At 35.9% G+C, this 16,768-nt stretch overlaps 1 protein-coding gene across 6 annotated transcripts in view; it reads right to left on the bottom strand.

The window, feature by feature from the left end:
• Nucleotides 1-16,768, bottom strand: part of PTPRM (protein tyrosine phosphatase receptor type M) — a 790,604-nt gene that overhangs the window by 265,534 nt on the left and 508,302 nt on the right. For 4 of the 6 annotated variants that reach the window (XM_012745922.2, XM_012745925.2, XM_012745923.2 and 1 more), the window contains exons 12-14: nt 13,100-13,373; nt 12,083-12,119; nt 5,374-5,448 (exon numbers count right to left, since the gene is read on the bottom strand). In XM_012745922.2, the coding sequence (XP_012601376.1) occupies nt 5,374-5,448; nt 12,083-12,119; nt 13,100-13,373 (386 nt within the window). The remainder of the gene's footprint in view (nt 1-5,373; nt 5,449-12,082; nt 12,120-13,099; nt 13,374-16,768) is intronic. The other 2 variants (XM_012745929.2, XM_075993672.1) reach the window with 1 other exon arrangement.

Genomic DNA, 16,768 nt, shown 5'->3' with positions numbered 1-16,768 from the left:
AGCTCCTCTGCATCAGGGACATTATTTAAAAATTAAAAAGGTGGTATGGAAATTAATTCATGCCTTGAATGGAATTTTATCCTTTACAAATGACTTCATTCCATCAAAAAATAATAGCTTGTCTCTGAGTGCCTTTCCTGTGCCTCGCAGGTTGTGGAAAGTTTCAAGATACATAAAATATGGTCCCTATAATAGTAGATAAAAATATTTCTATGTATTTGTATATATATTTTATAGTAAATGCAATTAACAGTCTATGATACAGCCCTTCATGAGTCTAATGACTGAACTCTCGAAAGGGCAAAATATAACTGCTGCAGCTATAACGCTGGTGTGATTTTATCTCGTACCCATCTATTCAGACAATATTGCTGAGTTCTATTATCCTTTATAGTTTTGATTCATACATGTACCCTAGTAAATATCTCTCAAAAGAAATGAAGTGGGTATCTCAGGCAGTGGCTGAATTAAGCCATTCTAGCTAGGAGGGATTCAAATATTACTAGTTCCTTTGATGTGTTTGACAATGTCCCTTATATCACCTATCATGTGCTCTTCCACGCCGACTGCAGCTGATAGATTACCCATGGCCAGCACTTACTGTATTAATTTGCTGGCATTTAGCTCTTCTAATCACATCTACTTACTCTCCTTTTTTCTAGTTTGTTGGATGGTCTTCCATTCCTTAGAGTTTTACTTTCAGTCTTGTGGCCTTTTTCATCTCTCCTCCAATGACTCCAAGGAGGTTGGAGTACAGTGCAAACCTGATCCTGTCTGCCCCTCCTGAAAACACTTCAACTGCTTTCTATTGCTCCTGGGATCAAGATCAAAGTCCTTAATGTAACTTGCAAGGTCAAAGTCAGCCTCTGCCTGCCTGTACAACCTTACTGCTGACTCACACATCCTTCTTGCTCTCTAGCCATGATGACTGCTTTGCAATTCTTCATATTTGGCCAGGCTTCCTTCTACCACAGGACCTTTGCATCTGCTGTTCCTGCTACTGAGTTAAAGTTCAGTGAACAATCCCACAATCTTCAAGCCACATCCAATCCTCCCAGCTACTCAATGTGGCTAAGGTCTGATTTCAGTTATGTCTTCATCTTACAAACAGAAACTTGGGTCCACAGAAGGACAAACATTATCTACCTACATCTTAGCCCTGCCATGTTTTTTTTTTTTGCACACTAAGAATATTGGATCTGACAGGTGGGAGGCAGAGAAGAGAACAGACACAGTGTGAGGAGTGGGAGTAAAACAGATGATGTTGGTATAAGTGGGTGGGCCATTCTCTAAAAACATTTTAATTAAACCTTATGTCTCTTGCTAAAAGAAACAGCTGATTACAATTATGCTTTTGTAAATGGTTGAAAAGCCATTGGTTTGCTTTATTTGCAATGGAAGGGGCTACTGAATTTAAAAAAATACACCATAATGAAGAGACGTTATGCAACTAAGTATCATAAAATCAGTCAAAAGATGGCAAAATAAACCAATTTTAAAAGATTCCTGCCCTCAATCAAAATCTGTTCGAAACTTACTCACAAAAGTGATAAAAAGCTATGAAATACCTAGGGATAAATTTAGCAAGAAAGATTATCAACTGTTATTCATTCAGTCATTTGACAAATAATTTGAAACACTTGCCGCATGGGCTACACTGGGAACAAGACAGACAGACAAAGCTTTTTATGCTTTTGCTAGTGAATTGAAAAACCATTGGTTTGTTTTATTTGCAAAAGAAAAGGCTCCTGAAATAATATATATATATATATATATATATATATATATATATATATATATATATATATATATACACCATTCTCCACAGCATCTCAGAGTTGGCTGGGTTATTAAATCATAAACAGAAATACCTTAACATAAAATAAATAGCCTAGACATATTTATAAAACAAAAAATTCTTAAAGAGAAATTTCTAGTATGTATAACTGTCTATTTTCTTCCCAAAGCAGCTCTGTATTATGAACAATGAATCACAAGATAAAAGGAAGAAAGTAAAGACCAGGAGCATTTCCATTTTCTAGAACTTTCTCTGTGTGAACTCTTTAGGGTAGGAGTTCTGAGACAGACAGAACCTTCATTCCAATCAGACATTCTGCTTCCTCTTGCTATCTCCTAAATTGAGTTCGTTTTTAGCAAAGTGGGGAGAACCTGTGGCCTTGGGGCCACATGTGGCCTTCTAGATCCTTGACTGCAGCCTTTGACTAAATCTGAAATTTACAGAACAAATCCTTTTATTAAAAGAGGCACAGCAGAAAAAGATGAAGCTTTTCTTGCCTCATTTGGTGCTTGAAAAAGAACAATCTTGAAATCAGAAGGCTAGAAAAAAAAGAGGGTGCGTTGGCAGTATGGTTTCTAAAGCTTTTGTTCCAGTTAAACTTATGGGTATGTGTATGTTTGTATACAGTACTGGGTGATGATGTATTTCTTACTGTTGACTGAGGTCAAAATAGCTAAGAAATGTGCTCAAGTGTAATAACAGGACTGCTTGTGAAACACACTAGCATTCTACAGTCAGAGCTCCTTCTTTGGAACCCTCCTGACACCTGCGCCATTCCTTCAACTAATTCAGTCAAGAAATATTTATGAGCACTTTTTATCATGCCTGGCATAGTCCTGGGTGCTGGGGTCAGAGCACCAGGGTGTTGTTTTCTTTGGTGTTAGACAAGTGAGGGAAGTCCCACCTATATCAAGGGGAAACCTATGCAGCTTGTACTACATTCTGGGACAAAAGGGACAATGATGCAAAGAAGTCACAATCTTACACAGGTTTCCTCATGCAAGTATAGCATCAAATAGGAGTTGCAGGGCAAGATGTCAGCATAGTTAAAACAAAACGAACAAACAAAGGGCTGAAGGTACTTCAGAATATATCCCTTCTGTATTTCCTGTTGGCTTCTGGAAGCGACAGGATTGATCTATTAAACAAAACTACAACTGTTCAATGGGTCACAGATGTAAAATGTTTGGAGCTGTCCCTCTGACCATTGCCTAAGCTGTCCAAAATGACAAGAAAGGTTTTGAAATACATGTCCTTTTGTTCCTATCAGTTATAAAACTGCTGTCTTTTCTTAGCTTTGCTAAATGGCAAGTATAATAATAATTTTTCAATCATATGAGTAGGTGTGTATGTAGGTTCTGAGGTTACTAATACAAATACACCTGATGCCAAGACGTCTGGGCAACCATACAAAGTCAAACTCTTTATAAGAGTTGGCAGATCCATATCTGGCACACAGAAGGTGTTCAATAAATGTCAAATAAATGATTGAATGAATTAAGTCTCAGGCTTGCAGTCTTACTCATGAATAAATCTCTTAAAACAGACAGTGTTACTACTATCATAATTGATGGCTGATGAAAATGGAAAATGCAAAAGAAATATTACTTGAGTGTGAATTTATCTGGGTAAGATTAACCATCATTAAAACCAGTGGTAAATACAGAAGAAAGAACAAGAGTAGGTTTTATTTTTTTTTTTTACTGGTTTTTGATGCTTATTCTAATACTCCATCATTTTAATCTCTAATAAACCAAAGTACATGAGGTAGATCACCCGCAGCCTTTCAGAGGAAAGGCAGCCGTACGCTGCCGCTGGGGGTGTCCTTCACAGCCCAGCTCTGAAGCAGCCACACGCACCAGGTCTGAAAGCCTCACAGAGGAGGCTGCTTTATGAGGTACCTTCTTGATCATGCAAACTTTACAGAGAAAGCTGCATTCAGAAGCTCTGCTTGCTTCATTCTGAGTAAACAAGATGCTTCACTTGAATTAGTGGATTATAGGTATAGCCTGAGAAAGGGACTGTTTCACTGTAATTCCCATAAGTATTCATTTAATGATGGGGGGCCAACCTATTTTTAATGATTTGGGGACAAGTCTGGTGCCAGGTCAGACATAATGGGTGATCAGACTTGCTGGATGAACCCTACAACCTTCAAGACAGATCCCCAACCCTATACAGAGTGCCATGGGCCAGTTCTATACTTTCACTGGAAACTTCACAAATTCAGGATAAGGAAGAGTAACAAAGTAGAACTTCAAGCAGTAAAAGAAATATGCTTTAAAGAAATTTGACAGCAAGGGAAACAGAAGTGTCAGTAAATTTATAGCCTTTACGTCCTGAAATAGATAATTGAAATTATGTATAGAATTACCATGGAGAGAAAAATAGAATTATTCCAAATTTCCTTATTTTATAAACTCAGTATATAATTATCCTGAGTCTTAACTGCTTTATTTTCCAAAACAATAAGCTCACAGAACAACTTAAACATTTATGATTTCTTACCATGAGTTAAGCTTTACCATTTTCTTAAATGTTAGGGAACCATCCCTAGTTTTACACACAAAAAACAATTGCCGGAGTAAAAATTATATGAAAAACAGTTGTGTGTTTCTTACTTGACTTTAATCATACCTAAACTACATGCAGGTCCTTTTGAAACCAGAATTTTGAGTCCTGCCCATGTATAATAATTATGCTAGAAATACTGACAATGAATTGCTTTTGTTACAGGACAAAAAGTTTGTCTTCTGGAGTTCACTAACTACTCACCTTCCATCTGGAGTAACTTACTGGTCTCTTTTCCTATATGAATTTATAGAGCTGTCCGTATACCTTTAGAGGCAATAAGAGAGAAAAAGCTAATTTCTCTTGGAATAAAGAAACACATGGTTCAACTCCATGACTCTAAGCCACTCAATTTTTCTCAACTTTCTTAAAATTATTCAATGCATTTGACTTGTAGATATGCCACTGCATATTTTATATAAATGCTTTGCTTTGAAACAAGTATCTATAAAGAATGCAAGCAGCTCCACAATTCCATGTACATGAAAAGCTATTAGAACAGTGTCACCCTAAACTGCTTTGGGTGGCTTCATTTAATTATACTGGCAGACAAGATTGTGTATTGCTAAATGTATGTGCAAACTAGACCCTGCAAGGTGAAAAATAAACCTCACTCACCCTCAAGTCTCAACACCTTTTCAGATTAATTTGGAAAACTGGGAATCCACCTTTGTGTGTTTTGTTTAAAATCCTGTTTGATGTTATTGCTATTTCAAGTTCAGCAAAGTTCATTTCTCTATAACATTAGGCTAGAAAGAAACATACCAACAGACCAAACACACAATGAAAACATGCAGTGGAGTTGTACTTAATGCATGGATATAAATGTGCACACAGAAGAGGCCAAGCATATCACTTAATTTAATGCGAGCAAAGGTCTGTACCGAGGGTCTGAAACATCATAAACAGGCCTTAAGCAAAGGAGGAGATGTAGAGGGGAAACAAAGCTGAGAAAAATGAGCAGGAAATGGGCAAGATGACTCATCTATACTTGAACATCTGACCTGTTAGTTGGCCGTCGCCTGCAGCGGGGGCGATGCGAATGTAAGGTGTTGTAAGCTGAGTCACGATTATCGCAGCTAAGGCAAAGGAGGATTTCCAGGTCAGCATGCATGAGGGAAAAAAAAGCCAGACTGAAGCTAGGCTAGCAAGAAGAATCCCCATCAGTATATCAAATCGTCTCAACTTTGTTCCAACAACAACAAAAAGAAAAGGAAAAAAAGAAAAAAAAGACATAGCAAGGTGTTGAATTTTCTAAATTATTTTCTCTTAAACAAGCTCTAGTTAGGTAGCTGGAATTCTAACTACAACACAGTTGTAAGCTTTGGCTTAAATCTTGGATAGATCAACTGAAGAACAAAAAAGTAAAGGTAAACCAAAAACATTAGTCTAAATAAAGCTGAAGAGTGAATAGTGTTTCCAATTGCAATTGAGTGTGATATACACAGATTCGTTGTTAATTCTGATGATATGGGTTTTTAAAACTTATTAGGTTATTTAAAAGTCTATTGCTTAACTCACAATATCTTCTTGCTAAAATCACCTTTGTAAAGAATATTACTCTCTTTTACTAAAAACATTTTTATGTAGAAAAATTTCTCTGATAACTAAATTTCATGTAGATTTCCATTTAGGAATCTTATTTTTTCACATTATGGGAATAAAAATGCATCTCAAAGTATTAGTTAAAAAAAAATAGAAACTACTAATTGCCTTTGCTATAGTTGTCATGATTAACATGTAACCAAAGAAATGATTACGATTCTTGAAGTGGACCAGGCTGCCTTCTTGGTTCGCCTGCCCAGCTCAGAGGTTGTGTTTAAGTGGTTAACATTAATGACACACAGATATTTAAAAAAAAATAGAAAATTAAAACATCAGTTCTAACATGATACAGCTGGAAAATGATGCAAAGAAAAAAATATTGGAAAATTAAGGACAGGCTTACATGAAAGATTACTAATTTACATGGAACAGCCTGGGTACTATTAGAAATGTGGCAGCGACTAAGGAAAATAGATCATCTACCATCTGCAGACAATTAAATCCAAAACTGCTGCTGCATAATATTTTGAAATATCCGTTTGTAACATTCAAACAGTGCTGCTTACAACTAGACAACTGCAGCAACTGAATTAAAGATGGTGTAACAGTCTCTCATACTTTATTAATGAAAATATTCTAGTTTTGCTAAGTGAGATTAAAAAACTAATAGTTTGATCAGAGAATGGAGATCTCCCAATGCATTACAAAGATAATTCCTTATTATGACATATTATGCAATTTTGTATACTGATACAGGAAGTTGTACACAGTAAAATGTTATTTCTAAGACTTGTTACAAAGTTGGTACCAATTCCCAAGGTTTATATACCTAACATTTTTGCTTGGTCATAGACTACTGTTGTTCAACCAATACTCCTGTGCAGTTCTGCATTACCTAAAGGAAAATATGACATTCTTTACTTTTGAGAAAAATGATATTGTTTTATAGAAAAACAGAGCACCTATCTGACATCCAAAAAGCTAAACAAAGTGAACAAAATGTTATTTGAAAATAGCTATGTTGGGCAGCCATGTATTCACAAATACAAAGAAATTCAAACCACAATAATTTCTACCATGTAAAAATACATTATAAATATCAGGAAGGATTTTTATATGATCTCTATGTTCTTCTTTGTAAAGTGTTTAACTTGTGATATTATGTTTAGTTACAAGGAAAAAAACCTGATTATGTTACAAATTACCCAAAAATGGGATAGTAGGCCCATTACCTGCTTTTGCAAATGAAGTTTTATTGAAACATGGCCATGCTCAATTGTTTACATATTGCCTATGGCTACCCTTGACCAGCAATGGCAAAGCTGAGTATCTGTAACAGACATCATATGGCCCACGAAGACTAGAATATTATCTGTCCATTAACATAAAAAGTTTGTTGACCTTTACCTTAAAATATCAACAAGAATGCATTATAAAAGAGATATCATTAAATTTGGTAAAACAAAGTCAATTCCAATTGATGAAAATAAATTCTAACCCTATATTTTGATGAAGATATCCAGTGCTGATAAATTTAGGCTCCTTTTAAGTATGGAGGTATGCCTGCAAGAGTAAATAAATAATGCATCAAGTGGCTCACGTATTTCACTTACGTGTAATGGGATCTTCTGAACTTGCTGAACCAGCCTTTACCAAATTGTGTTTTGCATGACTCTAGCATTCCTTGAAAACTGACTTTGAGTCAAATAAATATGAGAAGCATATAGTTTTTCAGGTTTCTTTTCTTTAGGAATTCTTTAGGAATTTCTCAGGGGAATTTAATGTACTCATGTACATTATAAAGACAAAATAAGAAAAAATACTTTCCCTATAAAATGATGAATGATATATATGTTCCTATTTCTAAATCAATAGCCTAAATAATGGCAGATTAGCACATATAATTGTCTTGCTATATAACATGTTTTCTCAAGTATTGAATATGAGTAATTAAAAGCAATCTTAATTCACTCTACTTCTCAACAGACATTCTTTTCAGTTGTTTTATCACCGCCCTTTCATTCTGTAGCATTATAGCCTAGAAAGGATGGTATTTCTTGGAACAAAACAGTGAATAGAAAAACAATCTGGAGAAACTTCTCAAAGAGCCTAGTGATTAAAAAAAGAAATGTTCAAATTTGTGAATATAGTGAGAAATTGTATCAGAACAATGAAAATCCTTCAAAGTTCCTTCAAGACCTTCCAGCAGAGCATATTCACATTCCAGTACAAATTTAAGTTAAATAAAAATACTAAACTTACAAACAGTGAAGATATTTTTCATAGAAAATTCACTTTAAAATATAATGTTGGAATAATGGTTTGTCTTATTTTTGCTTAAAGTTTATAATCTGACTTTTCTAATACTTTTAGAAAGAATGTAGTATGTGTTTTCATGCCAGTTTTGTTTTCATTTCTAGCTATACTTCTGATAGCTAACTCACACAAGGAGATGAACAAATTAATATCTATGGTTACCCTCTATACACCAAAACAAAACAAGAGCCCCCAAATTTTTATTAACTTAAAATCTTTAAAATTTAAAGTTGATATATTTATGTATCTGTACTTGGAAGTCTTACAGATTACTCTATGCCTAACATAGAGTAGGCACTCAAATAATTAAAAAAAAAATGGATAATAGGAAAAGCTTCCAAATGGCTATACTATAAAGGACAAACATAAGTGGCATCATATTTATTTTATGGAAGATTAATGTATGTAGTTTATACTTATTGTTAATCAACTAAAATGAATATACCTAATTTAATATAAGAAATCTAATTTATTAGTAAGACAGATGTTGATTTTTTTTAGTGTGCACTGTCAGTTTAGAATTGATCATTAACAAAGCCTTCCAAAAGTAGCATAAAGAGTTTCTACCCTACTAATTACCATAAGATAGCCATAATAAATATGTAAATTAAAGAAAATACATATACTAATTACTAAGACACAGTTGGACCAAATGGTCATGAAAATAATCCAACTATAAAAATGTGAATGTGATTAAAAAACAAAATAAAATTTTGGAGAGTCTAAGAATAGTTAAAAGCTATTCTATTCACTCCACCATACAGATTAAAAATAATCCTTTGAATTGGGAGGGTAACATACAAATATCATATATGCCCTATTGTGTGGTCCCTTTCTCTATTAACTCAAGAGAGAATATTCTGTGATGAGTTTGTCTACAGCCAACAATCAAACTATGGTCACATATAGTTATAGGGGAATCTAGATGCATAACTTAAAGGAGGATACATAGAAATATAGGCAATCCCCCACACATATGCAGATATGTAATAACACATCTTAGGGTTTTCCCTGTCTAATATTTATAGACTTTATATTTAAGATGATGAGTGTCAAAATATACCTTTGGAATGATTAAAATAATCACAATAATAAATTTATAAATAGTATGAAACGTATTTTTAAGAGACATACCCTTTCCTGAAATTGCAAACTAGCTCTTTGTGAAAACAAATCCACCTCCATACTTTCTCCATAAAGATACTTGTCAACAGTTGTTTTAGGCGAACACTGAAACCTTTATAGATTAAAAATGTTGCTTAGGAATGCAGTTTAGCATCTGAAAATTAAATTGAGCCACTACTCTGTGAGTAGTAAGTGGCAAAACACACACAGGATGTTTGAACTCTTAAATTTTAAACATCTTTACTGTATGGTACCAATGAAATCACTAGCTCTTCCTGTTTCTCTGTTTTGATTAAGTAGTCAAGATGGAATGGCTGCTTGTGACGCAGAAAGAATTTTAAGTATGAATAAGGAAAAATTTTCTGATTATAAAGGTGGTGAAACATTACACTGTGCTGTAAAGGAGGGTTGTTGAATCTATCCATGTAGAACTTAATAAGATAGCATGAAACAGCATAGTTTTGCCGGGAGGGGGCGAGGGGGAGAATATCTCCCAAGGTTTTCTCTTGTGCTATCATTTTATAAAACAGAAATAACAACGTTATGCAGTGAATATTAAAATTTGTTTCCCTCTTTCTCCCAAAGAGGTTATTTGGATAGAGTTTGATGCTGTGTAAACGTCTTCAAATGACTCAGAAAATACGAGTGGGGGATATTTAGTCAATCAGGTCACCTGATTGCCTAATCATCCTTTAGTGAATTGAAAAACAAATTACAATATTGATGAAATTTAGCTGATGGAAGAAAATGATCCAAATCACTATCTAATTCAATCTATTGTGAAAACAGCAAACTTGTCAGGTTTCCACATTTACTAGTGTGTTATTTATATAATTATTTAACAATGTAAATGAGCATGATGACAGATATTTCACTATTTCACAGCAAACTGGGCAATGACTCAATTTTAACAGGTGAGGTCAGACACTTATACTACACAATACTATAGTTGGCCAGAGTTTCTGTTGGGTGAAAAGCCATGAAATACAGTGAAAGAAACACTGGATGCAGAATTCCAAATGTGTGGGTCAACCCTTGACCCACAGATTATTAGCTGAGTGACCTTGGTAAGGCAATTCCATCTCTAAAAATATGCATTTTCTTCACCATAAAAATAAGAGTAGCAGTAGTACCTGTTTCCCTTTTCACAGTAGTGGTGAAGAAATAAATAAGAGCACATGTATGAAAGTGATTTCAAAACGTCCAGCTGTCATGTTAAACATAAGGCATTATAAATTAGACACCCTGAAACTAGATTTACTTTTTTCACACTTTAAGGGTAAGTGGAATGTAATAAAACAATATTTTGAAATTCTTGTTCTTGAACACGGACCATAACATGGAAATCTAAAAGCATGAAATAAACACCTAGTTCAAGGGCTTCGTAATACTGTGATAATTAATAGCTGATAGCATATGGCAGTTTAGGAAATATGTAAACTGCTATAATTTCATTTACTATTAATTTATTCCTATAAATAAAGGAACTTAATCAGGTACAATATGACATGAAGAGTTGAGTGTTTTAAAATCAATATAAGCAGATTCTTGGAAATAGAACTATGAGCCCATGAGGACAAACAAAATACGAATGAGGGGAGTACCTCACACAATGCCTGGCACAAAACATGCAACCAAGGGACTTTTGTTGTACTAAGACTAAATAAAAAAGTCATATATCTTCATGAAGAATTCAAGGGGAACTCTGAAAATGCACATATACATTCATGTTATATTCAAAGTATAGTATGTCACCTGAAACTTAAACAACAGCAAGGACAAGATATTTTTATGCAACAGAACTCATCACGTATGACCTGATGAAATCTCATGCCATGCACCCAATGATGCCTTTCGCCATCATTTAAAGATTAAATCACGCAGAACTTCCCATTGTACTCATGGTTATGCTAATGGTCTGAAAGAGGGTATTTAATTATAAGTGTTAATTTATAATGCCTCATTTTAATACAGCATTTTAAATATCTCAAAGCATTTCCTCATACACTTCCTTCCACATGTGACGGTTAAAACAACACTGTAAGGTTGACAAGATTGTTTAAGCTCATGCTCACAAACACACATCTGCACTTTCTTCTTCAGGAGGTGCTATGCGGGAAGCTTATGGTGACTCACTCTACCCACTTCTACAGCTCATCCTTAATCACATTTTCTCAGGATTTTAACCAGGCCTAGGAAATAGAAGTTCTGCATAACATCACCTGGTTACTGGGTTTATAGAGCCATGCATCAACAGTGAAAAAAGCCCACGTAGACTCCACTTTATACTGCTATTATAACTAGGATTGCCACTTAGAAACAGCAGATAATATTTTACTCATTCGTTTATGAAGATTCACCTGATATAGGACTACCAGGTATGGTACTATAATTGTAAAAATGAAATGAGTACCGAGATCATATAAAAATTAGTTTTATTTCAAAATAATTTTGAAAAAGATAACCATTAAAAACTGTTTGGAACACAACAGTATGGCTTCTTACTTTTAAAAGTATATACATGAAATACAGTTGGTCAATGCTAACTGCCCTATGATCCTAATATATACATGCATACATTCCTATATTAAATATTATATTTATATATATAAATATACACATACATACTTATTTCAATAAGGTTGCATTTCAAGAAGTTTTGAAACACAGTGTAAAATAAATTTCAAGGGACATAATCTAGGAGAGCATCCCACAATGTCAACCTACCTTTTGTGGCCACTCGGACACAGTCTATTTTGGTTTCCTGTGTCAAACAAAAAGAGGGAAAAAAAATCATTATTCATGTTTTATTTAAAACAAATAGAAATATCTATAGTCCTATTTAAATAACACTGATTAGGAAAGAGTCACTGTCCCAAGTGTGGCCTGGGATACATTTGGGATACTCAGATACATTTTCTGGGTCCAGTGCTCGTGGTGCTGGGCACTTCTGGACCAGATAATGAGCCGGGAGTTACCCACAAAATGTCTCAGCCTGGTGGCCCCAGACCTCCTTCTCCAGCCCTGTGCTTGCTTGCCCCTGTGCAAACAGTGTTGGAGAAGAAGAACTCTGCATCTGAGATCTGCCCCCCTTCACTGGCAAAAGTTAAGTCTGTCATGATACCTAAACTTAAGCTATCTATGGAGGAGGGAAACCACCATGGTATCTGGAAAACATTTCCTTCTGTCTAAGGAGACTTTAAAACCTCATCAGAGTTCTGGATTGGTCTGAATAGGAAAGGGAAAGAAATTCAGAACTGATTCAATGACAGTTTTCATTTTGTTTCCATCTCATCTTTCTAAAGCTGTTTTCACTTAGGAAAAAAGATATCTAATTTAGTCACAGCTATAGGAACCATAAACTGTCATGGAACTAAGGAAATGGGACAGCATGTGCTGAAAAGACAGATGCTGTGAATCTCACGAAATTGTAAATGCGCTGAATGTATGTGTTGTGGCTATACTATTTTCCTGTAAAATAGTAAGCTAAGAATTACTAGCCAACTTTTGGCAACAAGAAAGAAGTGAAAATAAAACCTCTCATGATGATCATATATTCTCCTAATAACAAAAAAAAGATGGATATTCTCTGGATGAAAATAATTTTAGAAAGAAAAACCCACATTTGTTTGCAAGTAAAAATACACAAAAGCATGACTTCATTTTTTACTACTATTTGATTAATCTATGTTCACATTAACAACCCAAGAATAGCCTAAGTAAATAGTCATCTAAAAAACTTACCCCATTGGCTCTACTAGCAGCTTGGAAATAAATTCTGTAGCTTTTATGGGGCAGAAGGGGAGTGTTCCAGTATCCACTGTATGTCTTATTATCACCAATAGTAAAAGGCTTTGCAGCTTGGAGGCTGTCTGCTGGAAATTCCGCAGCAAAGTAGTACTGAGAGTTCAGGATTGATACATTCTGGAAGTGAATTGGTACTGGGTAGCACTTTAAGACTTCTGTTGTCTTTTTAGTTCTTCGAGGACGTTCTTCCTCAACAACTATCTGATAGACACTAGAAACAAAAAAGAGTATCATCAATGATAGTTTATGATAACTGAGCTGATCCCCTCTGGCATTAGTATGGCCCCACAGGATATTAAAAATAAAGAACACGCTGGATACAGTCAACAATAGGTACTTGGTATATAACAAACCCTCACTTGACGCTTGCTTAATGAAAGAGGAAGAAGATGCTTAAGTTCTTTCTCAGAACTCGCCTACACAAAATAAAACAATTTATGGAGAAAAACAAAATTCACCCTAATCAAAAAAATTTTTATATGATAACCTCTGATTATGTGAGGACACTAAAATATTTTTCTCACATATAACTGAGATGATTTTACAATTAACTCAGTCTACCTGATAAACAAAATTAAATGAAATTATATTAACTGTACATTTATCTTTAAAAGCAATGTGTTATATTCTTCAATGACATCTGTATGAATGCATCTGAAGTTTTAACAATTCACAAAACACACTGTGTAGTGATTCATACTAGTTCAGGTTATCTTCCCATATTGTCTTATATTCCTTTGCCCTTCTTCACACTCGGTCAGTGGAAGGAGATGGCATAAGAAAGGCAGAGACAAGGAACTGGAACTTCAAAAGCCAAGGCCTTGGGGTTACCTGAACAAGGCGCCACACGAGTCCCTTGTAGAGGGGAGGTGGGCAGGTGCCTCTGAAGATGTTTGCAAGGATGATGTCACCCCAAGGAGCTAGCCTCTGGCACCTGCCCACACTCTTCCTATGTCTCTGAATTCTGAAGCAAACTTAGGACAATGAGAGAAACCCTGAACTGATGGACTTATAGAAAATTAAGATATTTACATTTGCTAGAATGATAAATGCTTTATGCCTTTTTGTTTAAAAAACAGTTTCTAATGCTGAGAAAAACTCTCTTAAAAACTGAATTCAGGTAAGATTGAAAGTCCGTCTGGCAGGGAGAGCTACCTTATTCTTACTGTATCAGAAAAGTAACCCTGATTCCCTGAAGCAACACTGGAATAATCCAAGAGTTGCTCAGTACAGGTACCCATCAATAAATGCCAGAAAAACACCACAGAGGAGGGTGCTGCCAGCCCTCCTCCCAGGGGGCACCAAAGGGTCCCTCTTTACACTCCCACATGTGCGAGCTCTGAGTCTGCACTCAGAAAAGCTACCTGTCTCTGTGAGAATGACCACGCACCACACTCTATCACAGTAATGAAATGTGTATCACCTTTCAGTTGATAATTCTGTCTGAATAAAGGTCAACTGTTTTAGAATATCACAGTGATTGTTCAGCAGACAGGTAGGTAGCCAGCAGGTTTACAGGGTTATGATGAAGTGAATTTTGACCAGTGATATCAACTTAAAAAAAAAATACAACTTTTACTTCTTAATATCAGAGACTTTCTGTTGGGTCTAGTCATGTGAAATGCTCCACCAAATCTGGTAGAATTCTCCCTGATCCAACACAAAAGAAACTATTTAGGAAGGAATCCAGAGCAAGGACACAAACACACAAAGAGGTAAAGCGGACTTTGATTTATCTCCCCTTCCTCCTAACTTCTTACAGCTACAAACACAAAGATGTGGTGATTTAAAAACCTAAGTATGATATGAAAATTCTTATGTGTACAATTATATTAATACACATGAGCTATGATAAATATGGACACATTTTTCTTGCATTTACAAATTGAAAGCACTATTCTATACCAGGAACATCTACTGTACAATATGCATAAGTTGATAATGAATATAAAAATCAAATCTGTAACATTCACAGAATAACAGCATTCAACAGCAACTTCTGTTAATAAGTTTTCTTACCTTTTTGAGAAATTCATGATTCCAGTTAGAATATATAAACTTTTCCATTGTGCCACAGAACCAGCCAAGAATATATAAACTTTTCTATGTAAAACGCTACAGATTTATAAACAAATGTTGCAGTGTGTTGCTGATTTTACTACTTTGATTTCATGTAGGGATAAGTACTTTTTATCATTTAATAAAATTATTTCATTAAAAATATATATCTGCCCAGTCTCTGACACTTCGAGAGGCGGGCTGGCCATCTTTAGTGATTCAAATGCAACCAATGGAATGTAGAGGAAGGGGCACCTGGTACGTGCATCTTCCACCTTTTTGGGAGGTTCTCTCCTGGAAAAGTCAATCACCAAGTAAGGGGTCCCACGACCCTGAACCTGCCCGCTGGAGAGGCCGTGTGTGTACACAGTCCCGCAGAGCTCCCAGCCTGCAGGCACATCACAGCAGCCACGTGGCTGGGCCACCTCGGAAGGCCATGCCACTGAGCCTTCAGTGACTGCTGCCTGAGAGACCCCAAGCTGGAGCTGCCCAGGCCACGCTTTGCTGGCCCACAGAATTACGGCAAAATGCAGAGGTTGTTTTAAACCTTTAGGTTTTGGAGTAGTCTGATACGTAGCAAACGCTAAGCTGCATGTCAGGTCATACAATAGCAAGAGTAAAGGGTCCAGGTGAAAGCAGAAGACTGAGAGCTCCCTGCTCTGTAGCACAACCCAAGTGATAGCTATGGAAGAAGTCTGACCCAAATTTTGCGAACACAATTAGGTTTTAAATTATTTCCTTTGGGTCTTATTTCTTCCTATGAAATGAAAGAACTATATGGATCTCTAACATCTATTTCACACATCTAGTATTTTTATTCAACATATTGGAACAGCTCTCCCAGAAAAGGATAAACTATAAAAATAATTACTTGCTTTCCAAAGTAATTTAATAAAACAACTTTTAACATCGGCTTCCTTCAAACATTCAGCTTTTCCACTTCATTTGCTATATGACATGATCTTCAAATTTTCAATTTAAAAACAACTTGTAGGGAACTCATATACTAGACACAGAAGAAAAACAAAGATACATATGAAGAAAAAAAGTTGCAGAAATTATTCCACACAGGAAGCACCAGACCAGGTGTCTAGCACATGCAGGTTTTATTTTTCTCATTTTCCTAACGTGGAGCCTGCGGTCTAAAGGTGAAGTGCCACTGCCTGGGCGCTGGCGAGGCGCCACCTTCAGACCGCGGCGTGATGGCACAGCTGGCTCTCCACACGTGGGACCAGGCAGTGCTGGCGGTCCTGGCCGACAAGTCCCAGTTAAGGCACAGATGGGAACCGTCTGTCCTGAGAGGAATTGTCACTGGCTCCTGCAGACACAACCAACACACAAGCCAGCCTCCATCTCCTTTTCACAATCAATTCATTTTGAGTACCGAGTAAAGAGTCTCTCTTCTGTCTCATCCAGGGAGCCACAGATGGCAACGTCACCTCTGACCTCACTTCCCTTAGCGATCTGTATCCTAGTCATTAATGGCTTCCAGGGAACACACTCTCCTGGGCTCCACAGTGACTGCAGCACCTGGCTGGGGTCCTCCTA

Source organism: Microcebus murinus, chromosome 17, assembly GCF_040939455.1.
Source record: "Microcebus murinus isolate Inina chromosome 17, M.murinus_Inina_mat1.0, whole genome shotgun sequence".
NCBI classification, from domain to species: Eukaryota; Metazoa; Chordata; class Mammalia; order Primates; family Cheirogaleidae; genus Microcebus; species Microcebus murinus.
This window is presented reverse-complemented; position numbering and strand designations above follow the sequence as displayed.